The sequence below is a fragment of the Corylus avellana genome, chromosome 7, assembly GCF_965113065.1.
Source record: "Corylus avellana chromosome 7, dhCorAvel1.hap1.2, whole genome shotgun sequence".
NCBI lineage: Eukaryota > Viridiplantae > Streptophyta > Magnoliopsida > Fagales > Betulaceae > Corylus > Corylus avellana.
Window position 1 is genome coordinate 17,557,442 of NC_142496.1, and position 19,084 is coordinate 17,576,525.

Sequence of the window (19,084 nt, forward strand, 5' to 3'; positions counted from 1 at the left end):
GGAATGTTAACTCTTTAGGGATAGTATCACTTTAAAGGGATTTGATCATCCTAAATTTGGTGCTAATGCCTCAAATTCAGTCATCCATAATCTCCATTGTAACCTCTTTCCTCTTCAATTAAAAACTAAAAAATAAAAAAAATCTCACTTGGCAGACACTTGGCTGACTCTTGGCAGCCGAAAATCTCTACTCCGTTTGTCACTATTCAAATAAAAAAATCACTACAAAACAAAAAAAATTCATTATTCCATACCAAACATTCTTACTTTTTTAACGTTCTTACTCTTTTTTTTTTTTTCACATAAATCAATTTTTGCTACAATATCGAACTAAAACCCTTTAACAAACACACTAAGGAGGGTCCCCATGATGGTTTTTTTTTTAAAAAAATAATAATAATATGACCTGTGGGCCATAAGAGGAGTGGGTTGGATCCATCAGTGAACCCACGGATTAAGAGTTTTTTTTTAAAAAAAACAACAAAAATTATCTTTTAATAGAAAATTAGGGTATTTTAAGAATTTCACATTCTTCCGTTATGATTTACTGTTAAATCTTAATGGACTGTGAAATTTGAAACGAAACAAAAGTTTGATACACCTAAGTGAGAGTTTTTAAACACTAGAATGTTTGAAAAAAACGCATCATCTGACTTATTTAACATGTAAGTGAAGTTACCTCCTTTTTTTTTTTTTTTTTTTTTTTTTTTTTTTTTTTTTTTTGTCTCTGACTCTCTGCCACCTCAAACGGAAACTCGGTGTGAGCTGACCGTTTTTTCCTTGAGTGGCGGTGGACCAGACTTTTGGGTAAGAGGTTGTATCATGTATGCTTGTTTTGCTTTTAACATGATACACCAGAGAAATACAGTTTACTATTCTTCAAAGTACTAATCTTTACCCTCTTCCAAATCTCAAAAGAGTTGTAATCATTAACTGCGAGTATAGCCTTTCTCAAGTGACTTTTGTGTGTGCTGATTAGTCAAGAGTAATCCGGATGTCCTAGACTGCAGCTGGATTGCAAAAACTAATTGAATCATCCACAAAATGGAGCCATACAGTTCCAATGCAAATTTGCATCATAATTGGACCGGACCACCTTGTATCAACAATCATAGCCAATGGGTTGGCATTGTTTGCTCAAACTGGCATGTTGTCCACCTTGTGCTTGAAAGAATTCAGCTCACAGGTTTCCTCTCGCCCATGTTTCTGAATTCTAGCAAAAAAGGTCGGCAAATTCTAGTAACCTCCAGCAAAGGGTAGGCATGGTCCAGTAGTAGTCTGAGAGAACTGGTAGTGGTCAAGCGGTTTGAGAATGAAAAATTGTCGAAAAATGGTTTACAAAATTTAAAAACGGAAACCATTTTTCAATACTATTTTCGTTTGACTATTATTTTTTGTCACATCAAACACCAAAAAATACGCAAAATATTTTTCATAAAATATTTTACGCTAAAACAAACCAAAATCTAATTTTTTAGTAACATGTGCTTCTCACATGTTAAGGAACACTTGACAATTTATTAACTAGTTTGTAGCTAAACCAGTTTATTGCTAATTTTTGTCCAGAAAAATCGTACTCAAGAGTAAAGAATATATTAGAGAAGTATGCTATAACTGAAAAGTTGGTCATTGCACTTGGTTCTTGGGCAGTCTCCAATCTGGTTGCAAATGGCATAAGGGGACCTAGAGTCCTAGATTTATTGCACAAGTATTTCCCCATACGTGGTTGTGTATATGATAGATTGGAGGTTAGGTTTGCCAAGTCTTTTTATGACAAGGAAACCTAAGACTACTTTTACTAGGAGACGTGAGCCTATTTAAAGAGAGTTTATGTAGACGTGAGCCTTTTTAGAGCTGACATTTTTGGTCTTTTAATCAGAATTGAGGATAAGGTTTAGAAGTCTTAAAATTCTATGAGAATCTCTCTTGCAGTTTTTTATTTTGTATAATATGATGTCATGCTTTCTTGATGCTATTTTTGAGACCTTTTCATTGTATCTTTGATATATAATCCCAACATCCATTATGGCACCACCTAGCAACGTATGTCTAGCTGTCTTCCCCATGCCACCGAGGTCTAGCGATGCCTAAACGACATCATTTCACAAACGATTGCATTAATTGTGTACTTCGCCAAGTCATATGGTACTAATACAAAGCACATTCACGTCAAACGGTACATCACCTGACTATCCTCCGAGCCTTTAAACTATAACAACTTTCTAACCTAAATCGTTCCAAAAAAAAACAAAAAAAAAAAAAAAAACTTTCTAACCTAAGTCTTGCCGGAACTTGACAGCAACACAAGAACATAAATTCCCATTGTTGGGGATAAAATCCACTATAGGTCCCACTATCTCTCAACAACCCTTAATTATCTCATAAGGTCCTACGTTATCTCAACTACCTCACATTATCTCCCAACTATTTCAATTGATTCTTCAATCATCTGAAGGGAGAAGATCAAGGAAGCAGTTACAGAGATAAAACCCTATAAAAGAGAACTCAAGACATAGGTAAAGGGGATCGGTCATTATTTCTCAATCCATTGCTAGCTCCGGCTACATTTTGACCCTATATACGACTCATAAGGTCCTACGTTATCTCAACTACCTCACATTATCTCCCAACTATTTCAATTGATTCTTCAATCATCTGAAGGGAGAAGATCAAGGAAGCAGTTACAGAGATAAAACCCTATAAAAGAGAACTCAAGACATAGGTAAAGGGGATCGGTCATTATTTCTCAATCCATTGCTAGCTCCGGCTACATTTTGACCCTATATACGACTGCTAACTTAAGCATCGGAGGGTCTACGGGGCCTTCCCCGTAGACCCCTTTGATGCTCTTATTATTTTGTAGGAGCCCGAAGGTCGTTGATTAGAGACACCTCGAAAAACGTGAAGATCACACCAAACGGAGACTGTTAGATCCAAAAAATGCTTCAACAGTTTGGCGCCGTCTGTGGGAAACGACAACGTTCTTACAAAATCAAAATCCATTATGGTGGTGATCATGCGTTCGGGCGATACATTGACCAACTGGAACTAGATCTGCACAGATCTATACTCATGGATCCCATATCCACTCCATGGCGATCTGCGTGTACATATACCAAATCGTGTTTGCTTTCGCCAGATTTACATTTACCCGACGGGCAAAAGATGACAAATTTGCATTCACCGACGCTGAATCAGATCCACCGCCTCAGTCAACTACACAAGATAAGTTGTTCTTTTTTCTACTCATATTTGTCATAAACGTATAAGTAAATACAAATCTGACATAGAGTAATTGAATAATGTTATATCTTGATTTTGACGAAGGGGACTTTTCTTTAAAAGAAGCAAATATTATATTGCTTTCTCATATTCTGTTACGTAGGCACTTTTAAGGGAAATCTAAAAAACATGTGAGCCTATGCTTATCTGACCACGTGTTACCTAGCCTTTCTACTTTCTTTGTTAAAGGCAACCCTGTAGTATAAAGTTTCTAATATTCAACATTTAGTGATTTAAATAGATGCTAAATTTTATGAATATTAAACGCATAAGTTGCTTCAACAATCCCTAGAAACACAAGATTTATAAACAAAAAGAATGTGATTTCTCTGTTTATTTCCTCTTCACTTTTAATTTTACATGAAAGAGGTGGAAGAAATATGAAGGGAGGAAAGGAAGCAATCATTCCCCAAGAAACCCCCAAGGGTAATTCCATAATTATTTGTGGACTAAGCCAAGTTAAAGAAAGAGATAAATTAAAGCTTGTATATGCATCGGGTTTATATAATGACTATGCATATAGAATATTGAGCACTTCATATATGCATAGCACGACCACCACAAAGTACATATACTGGTATCAAATTCAATAGAAAATTGTCTTTAATGACAAATCTCAGCGTTATCTTACTTCTCCTTGTGATAATCTCTACTTTTTTATTGGGAATTATGCTTCTCCCCTAGATAATGACTATGCAGGGAAAGAATATGAGAAAAATTCTCAACCGGCGAGAGGCGTGGCTGTGTGCAAAGCACACACCTAGGGGTCTTTCAAAGCAAAAGGCTTGAGGCCAAAAAAAAAAAAAAAAAAAAAAAAAAAAAAGCTGACAGTCTCGGCCAACGCAAAGAAAACATCACATTTTTGCCCCTTTATGAGCTGCCTCGCATCTAGGGCTGTTAAGTGAGCGAAGCGTCTCGCGAGCAAGCTCGGGCTCGGCTCGCATAAGATCGACTCGTGCTCGACTCGAATATTATATGAAGCACTTCGTGAACACAAATCCTAGCTCGAATATTAAATGAAACAAGCTCAGCTCGACTCGGCTAACTCGTGAGCAGCTCGTGAGCTCGGCTCGTATAAGGCTCGCCTCGCTTATTAAGCTCGGCTCGTATATTTTTTATTAAGTAACAAATAACAATATATAATCAACATTACTCATTTACTTAATAATAACAAATATATTATATACCTTTGTTTTTTTTTTTTGTTTTTTATGTATATGTGTGTATATATATTATATATATAATATATGTATATATTAATATAAAAACATATAAGAAATATATATATATATATATATATATATATGATATTGTCATTAATCATTTTATCATATGATATAATCATATAGTACAACCGCACAAGTTATTGTGTCATTTAATACAAATATTATAATTAGATAGTTTATACTTTGGAAATTGGAATCGTATATATCACATGATCATTAATCATTATATAATCATATGGTATATCTGCATAAGTTATTGTGTTATTTAATCAATACATTATAATTATATACTTTATTCTTATAAAACATATATGATGTATCACATGATCTTAGATCTAAGATAATATTAATATTAATTGTGAGATAATATGATCATAAAATTTAAGTATGAGTATACGACCATTAGATCATATGAATTTATTACTTAGAGTTTGAGTATTTCGGTTTTCTTGCTTCTGTTTTGTAATAAGGCTTGGCCACTCGATCTGCCTACTTGGATGTGAACTGAAATACTGAACTTTGATCCAGATCTTTTAGGTCGTAGATGTGAATTTTAGTCCAAACCTTTGAGTTGTGGACATGAACTTCATCCTGGCTTTTGGGTTGAAGAGGAATTTGCGCTACCTATGCATTGGATTGCGTCTGTCTTATGTTTGTTTAATGTTCTTTAACATTTTAGTTGATTTTGTATGGATGATTGTGATGTTGGGATTAATCTATTATATTTGTTTAATGTCCTTTAGCATTTTAGTTGATTTTGTTAGTTTTAATTGTAAGGTTGACATTAATCTGATATGTTTGTTTAATATTCTTTAGTATTTTAAGGTGTAAATTATTCTGGATGATTTTTATAATCTAATACATTTAAATTACAAAAAAAAAAAAACAAAGTCGAGCTCGAGCTCGAGCTCGAGCCTGGCTCGAGATCGAGCAAAGTAGTCGAGCTCGAGCTCGAGCTCGAGCAGGGTACATAGCCTGTCGAGCCGAGCTCGAGCAGCATAGTCGGGCTCGAGCTCGAGCTTGAGCCTGACTCCAAAATAAACGAGCCGAGCCTGGACAGCCAAAGCTCGCCCAAGCTCGGCTCGTTTACAGCCCTACTCGCATCTAACGCACCATAAAGCAATAAAGCAAAAGGGTATATGGTGCAAGTAGAGAAAATATTTCTGCCATGTGTCCTTTTAGAAGAAAAAAAATATTAATAAAGTGGCTCCAAGAAAGCCTCAAGATCTGATCCAATTGACCAAAAGGAGACAATGTCTACTTTAGCAGCTCTGACGTGTGTCTTCTTAGAGAAAAAAGAAGAAAGCTAATCATCTCTTGCATGGTACTTATCCTCCTCGTTGAGCCACGCACCGGCAAGCCAGAATGCTCCAAGGCAGGTGTCCCACGACCTGAGCATCAAATTTGCCTCAGAACAGCCCCGGCCGGACGAAGATTCAGGTTTGCCGCTGGCTCCCGCTTCAAGCCATTTCAGGTTTGCCGGGAGTCATTTGGACTCGCCATGGCTGAGCCTCTCCGGCAGAGATCCGCTGCCTCCGGGATCACCATCTGCAACGTGACAGTCTCGCCGACCTTGCTTCATCGCCATGTCTGAACTTCACTCAGACAAGCCTTGGCCGAACCTGCTCTCGGGCTTCCACGAGCAAGCCCTCCTCAGAGCTGCCGGCACCGACCCAGCCTCGGGTTCCCATGAACGACCCAGTCTCAGCACCGGCTCCTACCCACACTCGGTGACTTGGGCCAGTGAGCTTGAAGGTTCACTAGCAAGCCTGCAAAAAAAAAAAAAAAAAAAAAGAGCCAAAAAATTTCGAGGCTGGGTCATCCCGCAAAAAAGTCCGAGAGCCAGAGGATGAAGAGTCCCAGGCCCGAGGCCTGAGTCTGCAGAGAGCCGAGACCCGAGGCCCGAGTCTGCAAAAATCCGAGACTCAAGTCTGCTAAGAGCCGAGACCTGAGGCTGAAAAGAGCCAAGACCCGAGGCCTGAGTCTGCAAAAATTCAAGACCTGAGTCTGCTGAGAGCCGAGACCTGAGGTTGAGAGAGCTGAGACCCGAGGCTGAAGAAAGCCGAGACTTGAGGCTGAAGAGAGCCGAGACCTGAGGTTGAGAGAGCTGAGACCCGAGGCTGAAGAAAGCCGAGACTTGAGGCTGAAGAGAGCCGAGACCTGAGGCTGAGAGAGCCGAGACCTGAGGCTAAGAGAGCCGAGACCCAAGGCTGAAGAAAGCCGAGACTTGAGGCTGAAGAGAGCCGAGACCTGAGGCTAGAGAGAGCCGAGACCTGAGGCTAAAGAGAGCCGAGACCAGAGGTTGAAGAAAGCCGAGACCTGAGGCTAGAGAGAGCCGAGACCAGAGGTTGAAGAAAGCCGAGACCTGAGCCTGAAGAGAGCCGAGACCTTCGGCTGAGAGAGCCGAGACCTGAGGCTGAAGAGAGCCGAGACCAGAGGTTGAAGAAAGCCAAGACCTGAGGCTAGAGAGAGCCGAGACCTGAGGCTAAAGAGAGCCGAGACCAGAGGTTGAAGAAAGCCGAGACCTGAGGCTAGAGAGAGCCGAGACCTGAGGCTAAAAAGAGCCGAGACCAGAGGTTGAAGAAAGCCGAGACCTGAGGCTGAAGAGAGCCGAGACCTTAGGCTGAGAGAGCCGAGACCCGAGGCTGAAGAGAGCCGAGACCTGAGGCTGAAGAAAGCCGAGACCTGAGGCTGAAGAGAGCCGAGACCTGAGGCTAGAGAGAGCCGAGACCTGAGGCTGAAGAGAGCCGATACCAGAGGTTGAAGAAAGCCGAGACCTGAGGCTAAAGAGAGCCGAGACCTGAGGCCTAAGTGAGCCGAGGCCTAAGGCTGAAGAGAGCCGAGACCCGAGTCCTGAGTCTGCTGAGAGCCGAGACCCGAGGCCTGAGAGAGCCGAGCCTTGAGTCTGCTGAGAGCCGAGACCCGAGGCCCGAGTCCGCCGAGTCACCAGGTGTGCCGAGTCACAGCTTCTAAGCTTGCCAAGATTGCAGAGCAGGGCCTCAGACGGTCTGAAGATGACGACATTCTTAAGTCGCAAAAAAGAGAAAGTGGATGTGGCTATTGATGAAGCTGTCTCACGGGTGATGTCCATGGTTCAATCTCAAGAGGCTCGCCAGCAATACCATCGTCTGCTTGAAAGATACTGCCAAGCTAAGTTAATGAGAGTAAGATAGAATCAGCATTACTACATGACATGATGCACCTGACCGACTCCCCTCAAGCTTGCCGATCCACACGAATGGCCACCAACTCACCTTGAGATGAGTGGTGAAACGGTCCTGAATTAAGTTTACGGGCTCAAGCAAATGGGCTTGCAGTGTTATTCCAGGGGGTCGCGATCTCCCGCATGCGATCCTACAACTTGGGTTGCAAGCCTAGGAAGCTCAAACATTTCACAGTGGCCAACCCCTCAGTCTATGCCGATCGCCACTTCAGGTTCGCCGGACACCAAGTCTTGCCAAGTCTGACCTTCGGCAAAACAATCTCGGGTCGCCAACCCAAACTCAGGTTCATCGACCCCTCTTCTTAGATTTATAATTATCAATTATATTTTGCTTGGATGCATGCACTTGTTCTCATTTTGTGCAGAAAAATCCGAGAATAAAATTTCGAGTCAAATTCCAAGAAATTTTCCAAAGAAAAATCCCGAGAGTCACAACTCAGGGAAAAATTCCGAGGAAAAATCTCAAGAGATGACTCTTAAGGGAAAAATTCCGAGGATCTCAAGAGAACTCTTAAGGGAAAAATTATGAGGAAGAATCCTGAGAGTCACAACTCGAAAGGAACAATTCCAAGGAAAAAATCCCAAGAGCCAACTACTTTGAGAGCACGAAGTCCTTAGCTTCAAGGAACCAAAATGAAAATAATTTTCTAGGTTTATTAATGCTCAATTCGTTATTATATTACTTGGATGCATGCACTTGCTTGGTGTCTTTCTCCTTTTGTGCAAAAAAAACTCAGACCGAAATTCCTAGACAAACTCATAAATTTTTCGAAGAAAAATTCCAAGAGTCTATGGATGAATTTTCGAGAGATTTCCGAGCCAAAAATCCGTGAAGCAAAAATTCTAAGGAGCAAATTTCCTGAGGAGAAATATTTTGAGGATCACTCCACCTCCCGAGGCCCGCACATCATTCCGCCTCCCAAGGAAGCCTCGCCCTGCCAGATAAGTCTATGTGAACTTATTTTATTTAGTTGTATGTGATTTTTTAGCCAACTGTGAAAAAGCATGTTCACTTCTTGCATAGGTTTCACATATAAAAAAAAAAGCGCATATCTCTTTACGCCTAATTTGCCTTTTTGCAAGCTTTGTTTAAAAGCAAAAGCTCATTGACCTCATCAGGTTGATGACTACGGGATTCGTAAAAAGAAGATTCCTTCTGCATTTAAAACCAAAAACAATATTTCTTTTTACATCAATTGCCATAAATAACTATACTTATATTTATAATGGTTAAATGGTTATGTCATTTAACATAATCAAAGCACAATTTACAATTCTAAATACATATGCTCGTGGCTCTTGATGAAAAGACAATAATACAAGAATGTCTCTGTTGAAGATGTGTTTTAATGCATTAAAATAAATGCATGCCTGATTAGAATAATACTAAATTTTGGTCTTGGTGAAAGCCAATGGCAATTCAAAAATCATTGAGTGTCTAATATGTCCTTTTGTGAGAGGCCTGCTCCTCTCGTGAAAACAACTTTGTAATATTTTAGCTTTAATAGCATTCTACATCCTTAGTTCTGATTTCCTGGGATTATGGTTGCTTGGGCTTAATAATAGTCAACTGTGTTTCATACACCGTAAGAAGGCATGCGGTTACTCGATTTTAGTGCAACATGCTCTATATTCTTCTTTTAATTTTGTGCAGTGAATAACTGAGAGGAAAAAGTGCACAATGTGGCTTAGAGTACAAAAGCACTTCATTCCATCCCGAGATGACACAAACCTGAAATCTGAGCAGTGTAAAGCAGATCTGGTGCCTCTACTCAAGCCCGACAGAGTATAGCACCCAACCTTCTGAAACAAACTCAACCGAGTAACTCATTTCAGAGAAGCAAATATGCTCTCGGGCTCCCATGAACAAGCCCTCCTCAGAGCCACTAGCGCCGACCCCTCTTCGGCACCGACGGCTACCCACACTTGGTGACTTCTTGGATCACCGAGAAGTAAAGAAACACATTTGATAGATACCAATAAACAACATCTGAGATAAGTAGTTGTTTTCCCTTGTATCCTCTTTTATTTTCAAGATTTGATTCATTAACACTAGCTATTAAAAGTGTTTCATGATAATTGTGGAATCTCTATACTAACCTTCATCTCAGTAGATGATAAAGTTTTATGTTCTATCACTAATTTATTATGCAGTCTAAAAGGACTCGTATGGTTAGTGTTTGTAGTTTTGTGCAGACCCCAAAACAAAACTATGGCTTAATGGTTAAACCCTTCTTGCACAAACCCATATGGGTTCAAAACAAAGAATGGCAAGAAGAAGTTGTCCATTTCGGCAGACATACTATCAGCTTAGCCCCAAGCTAACGCTCACTCTTCCAAGGCTTGTTATAAAAGCTTGCGTGAAGGCATGCCAAAAGTGGCTAGGCACAAAGATGAGCAAATGTCAGCCAGGAAGTATCAGCCAGAGCAACTCCTATCCACTGAACTTATTACTCAATTTAAGTGTCTCGTCATTGATGCCACTCCTGCCACATAGAATGGGGGGTAGATATTCTATTTTTATATTATATGCATCTTATAACCAAATACATGCAGGAACAGTTCAATGTATGAGGAGTTTGTTCCCGAGCTGCCATTAAATGGTTGCCAACAAGAAGCTCTACCAACTAAAGCCTTGAACCCCGAGCACACCAAGGAGTTCCATCCCAAGATGCGAAGAGATTGGGCTTCCTAATTTTGCTATAAATATTGAGCTCATGAAAAGCCATTTCACAATTTATGGGGTATCATGGTGGACAAAGGGAGCTCATTTCCAAGAAGTGGAACTTGCTTTTGGTGGCGTAGAAGAACATGATCAAAGAGCATATAGTTTCATACGACCGAGCATCACTCTGCCTCATACGGCCGAGCATCGCTTCACCACACCAAGGCCAAGCTTCGCTGAGCTTCGCCGCTCCCTGCTAAGTCCATGATCGCCTCACCCTCGCTCACTATCGTCGGATCTTGCCAAAAGCTCACGTGATCCCAAGATTTTCTAGGAATCCGAACAAAAGGATCCCGAGAGTCACATATCCAAGAATGGGGGGTATCTAGTTTGAAGATCATCTCTGAAATTTGAAGAAACGGCTTGGTGAGCGCAAATGAGGCAGTCATCCCAGCCAGGGTTGGATCAAGAAGCGTTTCGGCTCAAGTGCAATAATGAAAGCCTCAAGCTACACCTTGATATGCTGTAGGAGAAGCGAGACTAGCCCCAAGAAACCATGACAACATAGCAGGAGTGAGCGGCTTGACACTTCAATCAAAAGAGGCTCCTCGGTGGAACATAGCCAAGAGACATTCCCCAAGAACAACTCAGTGAGATACTCGAGGCGCTTTCCTGAGGATGTTTGTGAGGAACACAGTCGAAGAGACTATAACTCATTCTCTTTTGAGAAAAATAAAGAAGTTTTCCTGAGTCAAAAGGGAAGTACAACCGAAGTTTTCCCGAGTCAAAAGGGAAGTACATCCGAAGTTTTCCGGAGTCTAAAGGAGACACTGCCAAAAAACTTTCCTGAGATCAAACTCGGGAAACATAATTAAGGCACCTTTCTAAGTTTAACCTGTCAAGAACGTAAATCCTTCAAAGAAGGTGTGTTCGAAAAAGGTTAAACAACTAACCTGTCAAGAACGTAAATCCTTCAAAGAAGGTGTGTTCGAAAAAGGTTAAACAAATAACCTATCAAGAACGTAAATCCTGCAAGGAAGGTGTGTTCGAAAAAGGTTAAATATTTCCTGAGGCCTAGCACTTAGCCAAGAGCACTCTACTGAGCAATCACAGGTAATTCATAAATTACTGTCGAGATTGCTAGGAGTAATGCATAAATAATATCATTGCAAGCAAATGAAATGACTAACAGTTTGATCGACCCAAAAAGTCCTATATTTAAGGATTCCAAGTATATAATTACAAAACAGAAAGGCCAGCTTCAAGAGCTCCAGGGCTTCGGTCCCAAATACGCATAAGATTCCCGATGCCCGACCAACTGGACAAGTCAGCCATGGAAATCGGGGGGTAACTGTTGGGGATAAAATCCACTATGGGTCCCACTATCTCTCAACAACCCTTAATTATCTCATAAGGTCCTACGTTATCTCAACTACCTCACATTATCTCCCAACTATTTCAATTGATTCTTCAATCATCTGAAGGGAGAAGATCAAGGAAGCAGTTACAGAGATAAAACCCTATAAAAGAGAACTCAAGACATAGGTAAAGGGGATCGGTCATTATTTCTCAATACATTGCTAGCTCCGGCTACATTTTGACCCTATATACGACTGCTAACTTAAGCATCGGAGGGTCTACGGGGCCTTCCCCGTAGACCCCTTTGATGCTCTTATTATTTTGTAGGAGCCCGAAGGTCGTTGATTAGAGACACCTCGAAAAACGTGAAGATCACACCAAACGGAGACTATTAGATCCAAAAAATGCTTCAACGCCCATGAACGATTGTTAGTCCAAGTCGCTTAAGGGAATTGGCATGGGGATTATCAACAAGCCCATAAACATAAATTCCTATTAACAACTATCAGCTCAAGTTGTTCAAGAGAATTGAGGGACTATTGGAGGGCCTAATTACCAACGATCTCCTAATGAGTCAAACCACCAAAGGGCCTGTCAGGCCACAATTGAAAGGCAAACTAGGATGACAGTGCATCGTTAAAGAGTCTAGAAGGCTTAATAGCTTGTCGCCCAAACAATCAGCAAGGATCCAAGTGCATTGTCACAAAGATATAATGTCCAACAACTAATTTTTCACTCCACCAATTCAGCCAACGGCTTGCCCACTCCTAACAAACATAAGGAAGAAATCTCCATTTTATTAACAAATTACTAGTGAAAATTCATAAATAGAACAGAGTGGCTTTCACTTAGTTACGCCTAATTAGCTTGCTGAATCCACCATTCCACCATTCCACCCATGGCAAACCCTCTAATCTCCTTCTCTTGCAAAATCCTCTCTTAATGATCGGTGTACGGTCATTATACTAACAATACAGTTTAGATATTTTAAGTCTTTTCAATACCGTTCAAAAAGAGTTAAATGGTTGAAAGTGTTCAATTATGTTACAAGTGTGAATAGTGGTCTTACGTTATTTATTAATGCTTGAAAGTGGTTAAATAGTACTTTAAATCAATATGGAAGAATGTAGGTTTGCCGTGACCTAAGCAGAATAAAGTAAGCTTTGCCTAGAGAAAAAAACAAAATTCCAAATATCTTTGAGGCTTTAGACAATCTCTCACTCTCTCTTTTTTTTTTTTTTTAATTGGCACAATCATTGGTCTTCATTGGCATCATTGCACATGGTTAGACCATTTTAGACAATTAAAATGGGAAATTTTTTATGTAGAGGCGATTTTGCAATTATCTCTTTGAAATTTAAAAATTTTTAATGTTTGTATTCTTATATTTTAGTCTCTTTTAATTACACCCTTGCATAACATTAGGGTTGATGGTAAAATTATAACGGAATGGTGTAATAAAAAGAGACTAAAACATAGGATATCAGCTTTGCAAATTGTTAAACTTCTTGAGTATGATTGCAAAAGCGCCTATACTTCAAGGGTAAGTGAAAGTTTTTCCTTTTAATTTTGATCAATTTCAAATACACTCACTCCATCAACATGTTAATAATAATAATTTGACTTTTGGTCCGCATACATGAGCAGTTATGCTCATTAAATAAATGTAATAAAACTTAATTAACTGGCAAGTCGATTCCAATTGATTACAATATATATATAGAAACCTCATGCTTGGTTTGAGCTGGCATTCGCAACGAAGTCCAAATCTCTCATATTTTTTTGGTTTATGTAAAGAAAAAAACACATAAACACTCTTTGTTACTTACGTTTTTGAGTATAATTAACAAGTTTTTCCTCGCACACTTCGTCAAAACTCTGTTATAAATCATATAATAGAGACAACATATGACTTTATGCACTACAATTTTCATCCCAGAAAAACAGTGCCTTGTTTCTTTTTCTCCATCTATTTCAACATGAATTTGGCTCTAAACATAATTCTAGTATCTGTATTTTCATTGATTCAGTTGCCCAGCATCACTATATCCATTGAGGTTCAGCAGTACCACCCAGAAGAAAGAGATGATTTGCTGCAGCTGAGGGATTCTGTCACTTCCAATGCAAATTTGCATCATAATTGGACCGGACCACCTTGTATCAACAATCAGAGCCAATGGGTTGGCATTGTTTGCTCAAACTGGCATGTTGTCCACCTTGTACTTGAAGGAATTCAGCTCACAGGTTTCCTCCCGCCTACATTTCTGAAGAACATAACTTTCTTAAGCAAACTCAGCTTTAAGAACAATTCAATCTATGGTTCTCTTCCAAATCTCACAAATCTCATGCGCTTGGAGTATGTGTTGCTATCAGTTAACCGCTTCTCTGGGTCAATTCCTTTGGATTACACTAAGTTGCCTGTGCTAAAACAGCTGGAGCTGCAAGAGAATTATGCAGATGGGCAGATTCCTCCTTTTGATCAACCAACACTGACGGCTTTCAATGTGTCTTCTAATCATCTTGAAGGCCGGATTCCTGAAACGGGTGTGCTGCAAAGATTCTCTAGAAGCTCCTATGATCATAACTCGGATCTATGTGGAAGCCCTTTGGAAACATTATGTCCTGCTCCATCTCCTGCTCCTGTCATTCCACCGCAGGACAACAAGAAGAACAGTCTCAAAGAATGGAGTATTGCTTTGATTGTGACAGCAGCTGTCTTGGTTCCTTCACTTGTCATGCTAGTTTTCTTGTGCTATTGCAAAAGGGTGCTTGGAGAAGAAAAAACAGAAAGGAAGCAGCAGGCAGAGGAAATGCCGCATGCAGAGAGAACAGAGGATTCTGAAAGGACAGTGGAGTTGCAATTCTTCAACAAGGAGGTGCCAAGCTTTGACTTGGATGATTTACTAAGGGCATCTGCGGGAGTGTTGGGGGAGGGGCAACTAGGCTCTACATATAAAGCAACAATGGAAACGGGTCCTGTGATTGCAGTGAAGAGGCTCAAAAACATGAATGACTTGAGCAAGAAGGAATTTGTCCAGCAAATGCAGCTGCTGGGAAAAGTGAGGCATGAAAATCTTGTGGAGATTCTCTCTTTCTACCATTCAAGGGAGGAGAAGTTGGTTATATACGAGTTTGTCCCAAATGGCAACTTGTTCGACCTTTTACATGGTGAGTTTGATCACTTCTTTCCACTAATTTTAATATATATATATATATATATATATATATATATATATATATATATATATATATATATATGAAGGTGTTAATTAACATCCAAAATATGTGATTAATTGCTAGAAAATAGAGGAGTTGGAAGAATACCTTTGAACTGGTCTACAAGAATGGCAATCATCAAAGGCACAGCAAAGGGTCTTAGTTTCCTTCATCAATCCTTGCCTTCTCACAAGGTTCCCCATGGCAACCTTAAATCATCCAACATCCTCATACATTGCAGCAGCCAAGGTTACCATTCTAAGCTGACAGATTTTGGCATCTTACCCCTCCTGCCTTCTAGGAAATCCTCTGAAAGGCTGGCCATCAGCAAATCACCGGAGTTTTCTCAGGGAAAGAAGCTGACACACAAAACTGATGTCTATTGCTTTGGACTAGTGTCACTAGAGATCATAACTGGCAGGGTGGCTGGTGATACTTCAAGGGGAGATGGCAGGAAAATTGATGATCTTTCGGAATGGGTCAAAACGGTAGTGAACACCGATTGGTCAACGGACATATTGGATTTGGAGATAGTAGCAGCAGCAGAAGGGCATGATAAGATGTTGAAGCTCACAGGGATGGCTCTTGAGTGTACAGAAATGGTGCCAGAGAAGCGTCCAAATATGAGTGAAGTGTTGACAAGAATAGAAGCAATCGAGCAAGAAAACTGAGAAAATGACTAATTGAGAAGAATAGAAGCAATCGAGCAAGAAAACAGAGAAAATGACTAGGGCAATGATACTATAGAAATGCTCATAAGAATGTTGAGAAACTCTTGACGGCATTTGCACTTTCATTGAGTAGGTAGACATGGAAAGAGCTTGTAACATTTATTTGAATGTACCCATTTACATAAATAGCAGCAATTATTGTTTATTTATGCAAGAAGGTCAATTTATTGGATTCTAATTTCCTACGATTATCAAATTACGGAATTTAGGTCATTTTCTTTATATCGAAATGATTAAAAAATTCTACTTGCTAAAAAGGTGACATGATACAATTGAGAATTAAATATATTTTTATTAGTTTCTTACTCTCTATATTTTAAAAAATCTTTCAGCAAAAAATTTGTCTTTTGCTTTTCTGAAGAAGAAGCGTCTTCTTAGAAAAAGTGAAGAAAGAATATTTTCGAAGAAAAATTCTTTTTGACTGCCTCGATAACATGCTACAATTTTAATAGGTGGCATTTTTCAAGCATTTCGATGTAAACAAAATGAATTAAATTCTGTAATTTGAGAAATTACTACAATTTTTTTTTTTAAAAAAAAAAAAGGAAATTATGTTGAATCATAATCCAACGAATCCTCTTCGGTGTAAACAATTATTTAGGACCACGCTTGTGGTGGACTCAGAGTCTAACCTGATTCATGTGGATAAAGTACTTTGCACGAAATCGGGTTTAACCGACATGATTGGATACATGAAATTACGGAATTTAGGTCATTTTCTTACATCGAAATTATTGAAAAATGCTACTTACTAAAAATGTGGCATGTTACAATTGAGAATTGAATATATTTTTATCAGTTTCTTGAGAAATTATCTATATTCTAAAAAAGCTTTCAGCAAAAAAAATTTGTCTTTTGCTTTTCTGAAAAATAAGCATCTCAGCAAAAGTGAAGAAAAAATAATTTTCTAACAAAAATTCTTTATAACTGCCTCAATAACATACCTACAATTTTAATAAGTAACATTTTTCAATCGTTTTAATATAAAGAAATAGCCTAAATTTTGTAATATAAGAAACTACAAATTACAGAATCTGCCGACGAAGTCAGAGTCTAACTTGATCCGGGAGGATGGAGTACTTTGTATGAATCCGGGGGTATAATAGATAGGATTGAGTACACCAAATAATCTTCTCATGTATAACTATAATCCATATCCAGTCCAGGACAAAGTTAAGCTTGTGTCCAAACGCATCCGTTTGGATGTGGGGAATACTTTCAAAGCAAGAAATAGATAAAGACTGTACCTTCCAGCTGGAATTGGAATCAATTGTTAATACATCTACGTGTCAACCTCGGCGCACGCCGTGCCGCCATGTGTCCTTCCAACCCCATCCCCCATTTGGCCGATTTATTCAGTAACTTCCACCTTTCAGCCATGCAAACACTCTCACCCACTCTGCTTTCCTCATATCATCTCCTCCTTCTCTCCACCATTTTCATTCCGCCAGCGCAGGGATAATCATCATCGGCGGGATTTTGCTGTGAAAGTAGTGAGGTTGTTCGAAAAAGGCTTCAAAAACTGCCAAAAAAGAAAAAAAGAAAAAAAAGAAGAAGTATTTAATTGTTTCTTGCCATCATGCCACGGAGATATGCGTTTGGGAGGGCGGAAGATGCCACCCACCCTGACACAATGAGAGCCGCCTTGTCGGAATTCATCGCCACTTTCATCTTTGTGTTTGCAGGGGAAGGCTCTTTACTAGCTCTGGGTAATTATATATCTTCAGTTGTTTTCCATCCTCCCTAGATCGTTTATGGTGTTTGTATAAAATTCATGTGGTTTGTGTTTTGGCAGGGAAGATATACTACAAGGATACAGGGACGACGCCGTCGGAGCTAGTGGTCGTCGCGCTGGCGCATGCATTCTCTCTGTTTGTGGCAGTGTCAGTCAGCATGAATATTTCCGGCGGCCATGTCAATCCTGCCGTCACCATGGGCACCCTTCTCGGCGGGAGGATCTCCGTTCTCCGCGCCGTCTTCTACTGGATTGCCCAGCTTTTGGGTGCTGTTGTGGCAGCGCTCTTGCTCAGGCTTGTCACCAATAACATGGTACAACATGCCCACACCACCTTTATTTATTTATTTATTTATTTTAAATCCGGTTATCCAAGGCCTTCGGTTCAACTAAATTCTGAGACCCTACCTTGTGAGATCCTCTAAGGTTCTCAAATTTATAAATCTCACATTTCATCTAAGTATAGCTATGTTTCAGTATTTAGTAGATAAGTAGCCATGTTTCAGTATTTAGTGAGAAAGGTACTCTTAAACAATTTAGTAAGCCTAAATATTAAAACATGTCTTATTTTAGACGCTTAGACGCTTAGTAAGATACACGAATTTATAAATTTAAGAATTTCAAATTTTTAAAAAAATTAAAAGGATCCCTCCCACCTCATCTCCTTTTATGGATGTTTACTTAGAACGTGTTTGAGATTGTTCAGAAAAATAATTATTTTATTTTATTTTTTAAAAAAAATCTTGTTTTCAAGAAGGCAAAAAAGGTGCTTTTTAAGTTTTTTTTATTAAACGGACTAATTTTTGCATAACACAACTTTTTTATTTAGTAAAAACACTTTTTGAAGATATAATTTTTCTTTTTTTAAAAAAAAAAAAAAGAAAAAAGAAAAAGAAAATGCTGAAATTATTGTTATGATGTTTTTGGTGTTGATTTCAGAGACCAGTGGGGTTCTCCGTAACGGCAGGTGTAGGGGAGTGGCATGGGCTTATATTCGAGATCATTATGACATTCACGCTGGTTTACACTGTTTTTGCAACTGCCATCGATCCCAAACGGGGTAGCTTGGGGACGATTGCGCCGCTGGCGATCGGCTTCATCGTCGGAGCGAATATCCTGGCAGGCGGGCCGTTTGACGGAGCGTGCATGAACCCTGCCCGAGCTTTTGGACCGGCTTTGGTCGGGTGGAGATGGAAGAACCACTGGATCTACTGGGTTGGTCCCCTTCTAGGCGGTGGCTTTGCAGGCCTAGTGTATGAGTACATGGTGATTCCCACAGAGGTCCCCCATCACACCCACCAGCCCTTGGCTCCTGAAGATTACTAGTTTCGGCCTCTTGTTTCTATTTGTAATAAAATTGCATGTGGTTTAGGCCTTTGCTTTTGTTTGCTATCTCACATCTATGTTTGGTTTTATTTATATGTTTAATTTATGTTTTGGGTCGGAATCTTCTTAGTTTATCCATTGTCTGCAAGTGTTGTACTTGGTTACTTGTTAATAAAATGCAAACCTTGTTCCCTTCAGTAACTTTATGCTCCAGATCATATTAGTGCTGCTTTTGTTCCCCCCTCTGTAATTTCTTTTTAATTTTTCCAATGTATTGCTTATGAATAAAAAAAAAAAAAAAAAAACCTCAGGTTAAATATA

General features: G+C 39.5%; 2 protein-coding genes across 2 annotated transcripts; both read left to right on the plus strand.

Moving 5' to 3' along the window:
• Positions 1-13,734: 13,734 nt before the first annotated feature.
• Positions 13,735-15,698, plus strand: LOC132185180 (putative leucine-rich repeat receptor-like protein kinase At1g68400). Its single transcript, XM_088518672.1, has 2 exons — positions 13,735-14,923; positions 15,056-15,698. Exons 1-2 carry the CDS (start codon positions 13,735-13,737, stop codon positions 15,640-15,642), a joined length of 1,776 nt encoding a protein of 591 aa, XP_088374798.1. The 3' UTR covers positions 15,643-15,698.
• Positions 15,699-17,086: 1,388 nt separating this feature from the next.
• Positions 17,087-18,964, plus strand: LOC132184011 (putative aquaporin TIP3-2). Its single transcript, XM_059597491.2, has 3 exons — positions 17,087-17,411; positions 17,498-17,751; positions 18,377-18,964. The coding sequence occupies exons 1-3, from the start codon at positions 17,282-17,284 to the stop codon at positions 18,761-18,763; spliced, it is 771 nt and encodes a 256-aa protein (XP_059453474.1). The 5' UTR covers positions 17,087-17,281; the 3' UTR covers positions 18,764-18,964.
• Positions 18,965-19,084: the final 120 nt, after the last annotated feature.

Coding starts and splice junctions, on each gene's coding strand:
- LOC132185180 (XM_088518672.1), top strand. CDS start 13,735: ATGAATTTGGCTCTAAACATAATTCTAGTATCTGTATTTTCATTGATT. Junction 14,924..15,055: donor CTTGTTCGACCTTTTACATG/GTGAGTTTGATC, acceptor ATTAATTGCTAG/AAAATAGAGGAGTTGGAAGA.
- LOC132184011 (XM_059597491.2), top strand. CDS start 17,282: ATGCCACGGAGATATGCGTTTGGGAGGGCGGAAGATGCCACCCACCCT. Junction 17,412..17,497: donor AGGCTCTTTACTAGCTCTGG/GTAATTATATAT, acceptor GTGTTTTGGCAG/GGAAGATATACTACAAGGAT. Junction 17,752..18,376: donor GGCTTGTCACCAATAACATG/GTACAACATGCC, acceptor TGTTGATTTCAG/AGACCAGTGGGGTTCTCCGT.